General features: G+C 39.8%; 1 protein-coding gene across 3 annotated transcripts in view; it reads left to right on the forward strand.

Annotated features, from left to right (window-relative positions):
- GCNT1 (glucosaminyl (N-acetyl) transferase 1) overlaps positions 1-7,561 on the forward strand; it is a 31,027-nt gene extending 23,466 nt beyond the window's left edge. For all 3 annotated transcript variants that reach the window (XM_075931733.1, XM_075931734.1, XM_075931735.1), the window contains 3 exons: positions 1,994-2,064; positions 3,869-3,927; positions 4,997-7,561. In XM_075931733.1, coding sequence (XP_075787848.1) covers positions 5,123-6,415 — 1,293 coding nt within the window. In that variant the 5' untranslated portion in view covers positions 1,994-2,064; positions 3,869-3,927; positions 4,997-5,122 and the 3' untranslated portion in view covers positions 6,416-7,561. The remainder of the gene's footprint in view (positions 1-1,993; positions 2,065-3,868; positions 3,928-4,996) is intronic.
- The last annotated feature ends 592 nt before the right edge of the window (positions 7,562-8,153 follow it).

An 8,153-nucleotide genomic window follows, 5' to 3' on the forward strand; every position in this document is an offset into this window, starting at 1 on the left:
GTTATCAGAACCCTTTGTTTGTGTTTCATTCACTACACACAAATGTAACAGGTTTTCTGTCAGAAATTATTCTGAAAATTGAGTAAGGGAAAGCTATATGGAGAATTTAATCCCACTATGACCCAATGCCGAACCTTCAGCATAATTGACAATTTCTGTAGACTGTGTTGTCTGTCATACATGGACCCTGGTGGTGGGAAGGGTGAGTGTTTTGGAGAGGTAAAAATTTTGAATAGTACTTACTGAGATGGTTAATGGAAAATAATTCAGATCTTGCTGTTAGACTAAAAACTGGATACTAATTGCAGCTAATTTATTTTATGGGTTATTCACCTGAAGGAAGTGGGTTGTGCTCACGAAAGCTCATGATACCATCTACATGTTTTTTTAGTCTCTAAGGTGGTGCAAGACTATTTGTTGTTTTTTGAGTTATTCTATGGTTATTGACATTAAGTACTTAAATATCACTGTGATTGGAACTTCTAGGAAAATCTAAGATTAGTAGATACATAGAAGGCCTCTGCAAACTCCTGGACAGTGAAATCCCCTACCATGTACTGGAATGTGTATAAGAAGTGGCTACGCAAGGGGGCTCTGCCTTTTGGAAGTAGCTTCCATAGCTATACATCCTCATAGCTCAAAGTTTGAGCTGGACTTGTGAATTTTACCTGATAGAAGGCTGTTTGGGTGTTTGTCACAGCGGGAAACCCTGATATCTTCACTCCAATCTCTATCCCTCCCCCTTTCTTATGATGTGTTACATCAGAAGTGGGCACGGATCCACCTGCGTCCCATGAATCCCCTGTCTGCACTCCTCTCCCACATGCTTCTCGTGCACCGGAGCACTGCACTTCCTGTGCCTCCCTCCTTCCCCGCACTTTCGGAGGAACCGTGAATCACCTGATTTACCATCCATCCCTACTCCTCCGCTCTCCCAGAGCTGGAATACCATGAACAGCTGATTTGTGGCATTTCAGCTCTGACAGGGAGCAGGGGAAGTGGGGACAGAGCACAAATCAGATGATTTGTGGGCTGTGAAAGCGCTAGGCAGAGGGAGAGGCGTGCACAAGAACCGTGTGGGGGAGGGAGGTAGACAGGGGTACCTCAGATGTAATTGAGTGGCCCACAGGCTGCTGCCATCCACTGAGGTGACGGAAGGCCTCTCATGCAGCCCACCCACTACTCATGACTGCCCATCTTTGCATTACATGATGGAGTATGGAGGTTGAGAGAGTATTATTCTGGGTTCATCCCCTCTGGTATCTGGGCACCTTCTAGCAGTGCATTGAGCAACAGGATTAAGGAGCTTTGGTTCACAAGCTTCCACTGAGGAGAGAAGAGCAATGGAGTGTGTTTTTGGTTTTGGAACTTGAGTGTGCACATAATATATTTTAAAAAAAAAACATGTTGAAACATATTAGAGAAGATAAGGTTACAGAAATGTGCCTTGCAAGTAGAATGGAAGATGGAGAAGTTAGTGATGACTTTCATTTCCTGCGGATGTTCACTCCAGTTTTGGGCCATTCCCAGGTGAGCTGCAAAACCCCAACGTATTACTTGTGTAATTACTGAACTTTTCAGTTTCTTACCAAAACTTCAATGACTGAAATGGGTTAAACACTTTAAATAGTTCTCCAAAAGGGGAGACTTATCTTATATTTCCACTCTGTTCCATATTTGAATTCTTCCAGTGTATCTCTTAGCATTTTATGCTGTTTTGTTCTTGTTTTAAAGCAATTGTCAATATATATCTAATTTGCAAAATCTATTTAGGATTTTGATGCAAACTGATATTATGTACAAACTTTATTGTCTTTGTATTTAGTATTTTAATTCAAGCCACTGCCTCATTTATTTGGGGGAAAATTCTATAATTAAGATTGTACTTAAAGTCAATGAAATGATCAGGGAAGAGGGTATGAATAAATTTGGAGCTGCACTATAATTTGTTGACCTGGTTATTTTTATTTAATTAACTGGTTTATTTTAATAGGTGGAAAAAACAAGCATGAAGCTGATGCCAGGACAGGAAAAACCCAGGAATACAAGAGAGACAGAATTCTGGTAGGTTTAAAAAGCAACACCCCGCTCAGTATAGGGATGTTAAATTTCAATTAATCAGCTAATCAAGAAGTTGATGGAATTTCCATTGACTATTCAATTAGTCGATAAGGGATATATGGGGCGCTTGCTATCCCAGATGCGCCTCTGCCTTTTAAAAATAGTAAGAGCCACAGGTGGCTCTTACTACATTTCAAAGGCAGAGGCACACCGGGGAACTGCAGCATTTCTGCCTTTGAAATGTAGCAAGAGCCCTGGGCTCCTGTTACATTTCAAAGTCAGAGATGCAGTCAGGACCTGGCGTGAGCAAGGAATGCTTGAGTTCCCACTCGAGCCATTTCCTCACTGTGTCTTTGCCTCCCCTACCCCACATGGAGACAGTGCTGGGGGGAATCAGCTTTTAAGCCACGTTCCCCAGCACTGACTCCTGCTAAGGGCAGGTGGAAGTGACTAGTCGAGCAGTGACTCAACTACAGGGAGTCTGCTATTTGTCACCCCAATATACGTTGGTTCCGTACTAGTGTCATTGATGCTCCCTGCTCTTCCATCGCACGAAAAAAAAAAAAAGAAAAAGCACCAATTCGCACAAATGAAAGTCAGCCTCAGGAAAAAAAATTCCCCACTTTACGTCCTTTTGCTATATGTCCACATTTTAAAAAAAAGTGATCTCAGATGTATAGTGGGGATGCCCTGTACTAGGGATGTAAGTGACTAGTCAACTATCCGAGAAGCAAAAGCATATCAGTCGATTAGTCTTTTGACTAGTCACTTCCTCTCTTCCCCTCCTTCCCCCATTGCTGCCTCTGTTAGAGGCAGCAAGGGGACGGGGAGTAGGATCTGGTGCTGAGGGGATGGAGTAGCTAGTTCCCTCCAGCACCATCTCTGCAGGGGAGGCAGAAGGGACCGGGTGTGAACTGGGAATCAGCTGATTCCTGTCTCAGGCCCATTCCCAGACACTGCGCTTCTGCTTTTTAAATGTAAAAAGTCTACAGTGCAGCGGGGGGGACCCACACGCACCTGGAATCAGCTGTCCTGGCTCGCGCTGGGTCCCCCCAGCTGCGCTTCAGCTATTTAAGAGGCAGAGCCGCAGAGGGATTCATTCCTGGGTCTGGGAGCTAAGCCTGCTGTGGCTCCCCTGCTTATTGACTAGTCGATGGAAAATCCATTGACTAGTTGATTAAACAAATTTAACATCCCTACCCTGTACCCGTAAGCCTATGCTTATCAAGTAGTCAACTAGTTGATTACATCCCTAGTCCAGTATCTTGTCTTCTGATAGTGGCCGGTGTCAGGTGCCTATAGCGAATGAACAGAACATCTCCTGTTCCTTTTCATAGAACAAAAATTTTGTGTGTGGGGGGGAGGGGGGTGTGTTTGTTTTGTTTTGTTTATTTTCCCCAGAAATCTTTTTACATCAGCTGCTTTAGTAATACTTGTATTTTTATTGATTTTAAGGTAAATATTATTATGTATGTCTTTCCTACTGCTCTGGAATAGTAGCTAGTAAAAAGTTTTAATGCTTTCATTTCCAGATTGAGATATGGGAGAAATTAAGATTCTCCATATATATATTTCTGACAATTTCTATATATTGTATATGAGAGAGAGAGAGAGCTAACAATTGAGTAAGGCTTAAATTATGCATAAAATGATATGAAAGATCACTTCAAAAATGCAATTTAAATGCCTGTTTAAAAATAGACCACAAAAATATCAATATCATGTCAACGAGAAAGGTGTCTCCAGGAACTTTCTGAAAGCTAGATGACCATGTGTCACTAAATACTTCCCCCCTTATCTTTTTCAGATCTTTCCTGAAAGAAGCCCTAGAGTTGTGTCAATGCTCATTCTTCAGTATGTTTAAGGGTCTGTATCACAAGAATAAAATGCTGAATGTGCACGTGAACCATGTTTCAAATGAGAGGATGTCTGAATAGTTTTCCCAGTAAATGAATTGTAAATTGAAATGCCAAAAAAAACCTAAAAAGATGTATGTAAAATGTCCCTGTTAAATTTAGATTGGCATAATTACTATGGACACAGGCTGAATCTTTCTAGTCCAACCACCTTAACACCTGATAGGTGCCAAACCAGAGAATGTGTCCACTCAATATTATAGAGAATGGGTCTCTTGATTTTTATTTCAGAGGTGAATAAATGGAACAGCATTTGCAATGCTGCTTAATAATGTATGCCCTATATAAGCCTACGCATAGCCAAGGCTGATCAGCTCTCTTCATAATAAAGGGTTACCCAATTTTGGAAATGCATATATAAAGCATAAAAAAATGCCTATATTTAGCTGCATTACCAGCACTTCCACTGCTTACTGTCCTCTTAGAGGACATTTGGGGTAATTTAGATCTAAATAGTAGTATAGAACACTGAGCCAGGACTGGTGGCTGTAAACAAACTTTATGGGACTGAGAGAGAACTAGCCGCAGAGATACAAACTGCACTTTAAGCAGATAACGCTAATTTCTATAGATACTTCAAGCCACTAACACATTCACATTCTCTGTATTGCACACAACACATTTCTTTCTGTTGCATTTTAAAATGCCACCAGTTTTTAAAGGGACTCAGCAGATCTAAGTGATCTATATTTGACCCACCATGTAGAATTAACACACTTAATCCAGTAATGTAGTAGAAAAGATCTGATGGGGAGGAAATAACATTTGAATTTATAGTTTCATTGCTAGAGTTGGTCATCATAAAATAGTTTCATGAAAATTCAAACTTTATCTAACCTTTCAAAAGTCTAAACTTTGATGTCCTTAATTATTACATTTTGTAAATGTCAGGAAATTCCTTTTAAGTAAACCATACACTATTTAAAGGAAAGACTTGATTAAAAAGCCACTGCTGCAAGGTAGACCTGAATTGCAGGAAAACATATTAGAAATGATTTTGTGTTTCATTTTTGTTTTAGGTTTTTTCTTTCCATTTCCAGTGCATATATGCATACTTTCAAGGAATGAGAACTGATGACTCTGAAGCTGGTGAAGTGAGTTTGAAATCATGAATATAAAGAAACTTTGAGCCAAGTGAAGCCCTGATGTTGTGTGAAATGCTGTTAAGAAAACTTTGTTTCCGTCAAATCTTACGCTCCAAGTTACTCCTCATTCTAGTTTTCACTTTAGCAACCATTTTTGTTCTAAATAATAATCAAAAGCCAGACTTCTTGAATCACAAACATCTAGAGCTGACTGATGAAGATCCCACCAGTAATATTAACTGCTCTAAGATACTGCAGGGCGATATAGAGGAAATTCAAAACGTAAAGCTTGAGATGTTAACGGTGTCATTTAAGAAACGCCCTAAGCTAACAGCAAGTGATTATATTAATATGACAATGGATTGTGCCTCTTTTACCAAAATGCGGAAGTATATTATGGAACCTCTCAGTAAAGAGGAAGCTGAATTTCCAATTGCCTATTCAATAGTCATCTATCACAAAATAGACATGCTTGATAGACTTCTAAGATCAATCTATGCACCTCAGAATTATTACTGCATTCATGTTGACAAAAAGTCTCCAGAATCTTTTCTGGCTGCAGTTAAGGGAATTGTGTCCTGTTTCAGTAATGTCTTTATTGCCAGCCAATTGGAAAGTGTAGTGTATGCTTCATGGAGCAGGGTACAGGCCGACCTCAACTGCATGAAAGATCTCTACAGAAGAAGTATGAACTGGAAATATTTGATAAATTTATGTGGTATGGACTTTCCCATTAAGACCAACCAGGAAATTGTGGAGAAATTGAAAGCCCTAAAGGGTGAAAACAGCTTAGAAACTGAGAAAATGCCTTCCAGCAAAGAAATACGATGGAAAAAACACTATGAAATTGTTGATGGTAAACTAAAGAACATGGGAATAGACAAACAACCTCCACCTCTCAGTACACCTGTTTTCTCTGGCAGTGCCTATTTTGTTGCTAGTAGGAGATTTGTAGAGTATGTGCTAGAAAACAGCAAAATCCTTGAGTTTATTGAATGGGCTAAAGATACATATAGCCCCGATGAATACTTGTGGGCTACTATTCAAAGAATCCCTGAAGTTCCAGGGGCCGTTTCTTCCAGTGACAAGTATGATATTTCTGACATGAATGCTCTTGCGAGGTTTGTGAAGTGGCATTATTTTGAGGGGGATGTGTCAAAAGGTGCCCCCTATCCTCCGTGCAATGGAATTCATGTGCGTTCTGTGTGTGTATTTGGAGTGGGAGACTTGAACTGGATGTTACAGAAACACCACTTATTTGCTAACAAATTTGATACTGATGTTGACCCCTTTGCAATTCAGTGCTTGGAAGAATATTTGAGAGACAAAGCTTTGCACCAACACAAAAATTAAAATGCCTTTTTGTTTTGGCACAACTGCCTCATCTTGATAAAACTGTTGTGTAGATAAAATAATTATATAGTGGCAATATATGTGTGTTTCACCTTACTCGTTGCCTTGGTATGAGCGTCAAACTTCATGTGGGTATACATGAGATGTTCAGTCTCACCTGACCACTTAACACACCAATTTCCATACCTCATACCCTATTATTGGAAGCAGTCCAAAGAGCATAATTGGAGAGAGCTACTCCAGCAAGTCCAGCTATTCTTGTGTAACATTTCATTAGCCTTTCAGGTTCCTTTTTTTTGGTTCTCTGCTACTGTTTAATCCACAGACTTAAAAACAGAACTCCCTGATCTTATCTATTACTCAATCCTTTTTCATAATCAGGGCTCAACAAATTATAGAATCTACTCGCCCACGGTGAGTAGATTATAACCCGGAAGAGCCGGGTTCCGGTGACCTGCGCATGCGCAGAACGATCTGCGCATGCGAAGGTTGCCAGACAGCGTGGCTGGCGAGCAGGGCTCGCTGCGGTTCGGCGAGCCCTGTGCATAATCATCCCCAGTTGGGCAAGGGGTAGAGGAGAAGCTAGACTGTGCAAATATGTTGATGCAAAATAATCTCAGGGAATACATATTAGGGATTCTTTAAAAGGTAACACAGGGGAATTGAGCAATATGCCAAAGCAAAGACTGAATCCTCTCTTCAGAAAACTTTAAACTTTAAGTTGACATCTTCACCAACCAGCTATAAGGTCATCTTCCAGTAATGTTTTGTGTGAGTGTTCTAGTTTGTGAAAACTATTTTAAAGTTTAACAGTTACATTTTAATTTTGGAATAAAAATTATAGCTCTAATCTGTAATGTCCATCTTCTCAGGGAAATTTATTATTCTGTGCCTGTTAGAATATAAGTGCTGATATCAAATTTATTTTTTATGCATTGTCACTTTTTCTACACTTGTAATTTTTTTTTTTTTTTTAGTCTAGTCTATGAAGATTGAGATTATTTTATGTTGCAACTCTGGCATAGCAGAGCTTCGGGTCTTAACTTTCTGAAGGAGTGAACATACATCTAGTCTGCCCAATTGTATCCCAGAACATTTAAATACTTACTGAATATCCAGAAAAATAAATTATTTTTCTAAGTGAAACTGTTTCCTCTTGACTTTTGAATGTCCCCTCTTAAAGCACTGTAAATATAACTGACTGGTATAGTTAAATTGCTAACTTGGGGCGAATCATGTTAAGCCTTGTTCAAGTAGGTAGTCCTCAGTCCCAATAAATTGAGTGGGGCTACCTATATGAATAGAATGGAGGGTGTAGTTTCCATATACATTGTAACAGAACTGCCATAAATATTAGCCAGCCTTTTAGTCCTAACTGTTGAAATTATTTTGATCCTTTTGGGGGTGAAGGAGAGAGGTTAGCATAAATTGAAGCTCAGTATGCACTCTGCAGGGGTCTACTTTTTATTTTGATTCTTTACATATGTGCAGATGCATGATCCTGCTCATGTGAGGAATCCTAATGAAACCAGTGTTGTTCATACGAGTAAGTTAGCTACATAACTGTTAGCAAAATTAGACCCATGACATCGACACTAGGGCTGAGAAGCCTGCTCTAGGAAGAGTGATTGGGGAACTTGAAACACAAGGCATGAGAAGTACTAGATCTGTCTTCCAAAGGGACCTGCAACAACTTTGAATAGTATCCAAAAAAGTGTGTGTGGGTGGGTGGCTATTG

Source organism: Pelodiscus sinensis, chromosome 6 (assembly GCF_049634645.1).
Source record: "Pelodiscus sinensis isolate JC-2024 chromosome 6, ASM4963464v1, whole genome shotgun sequence".
Lineage (NCBI taxonomy): Eukaryota > Metazoa > Chordata > Testudines > Trionychidae > Pelodiscus > Pelodiscus sinensis.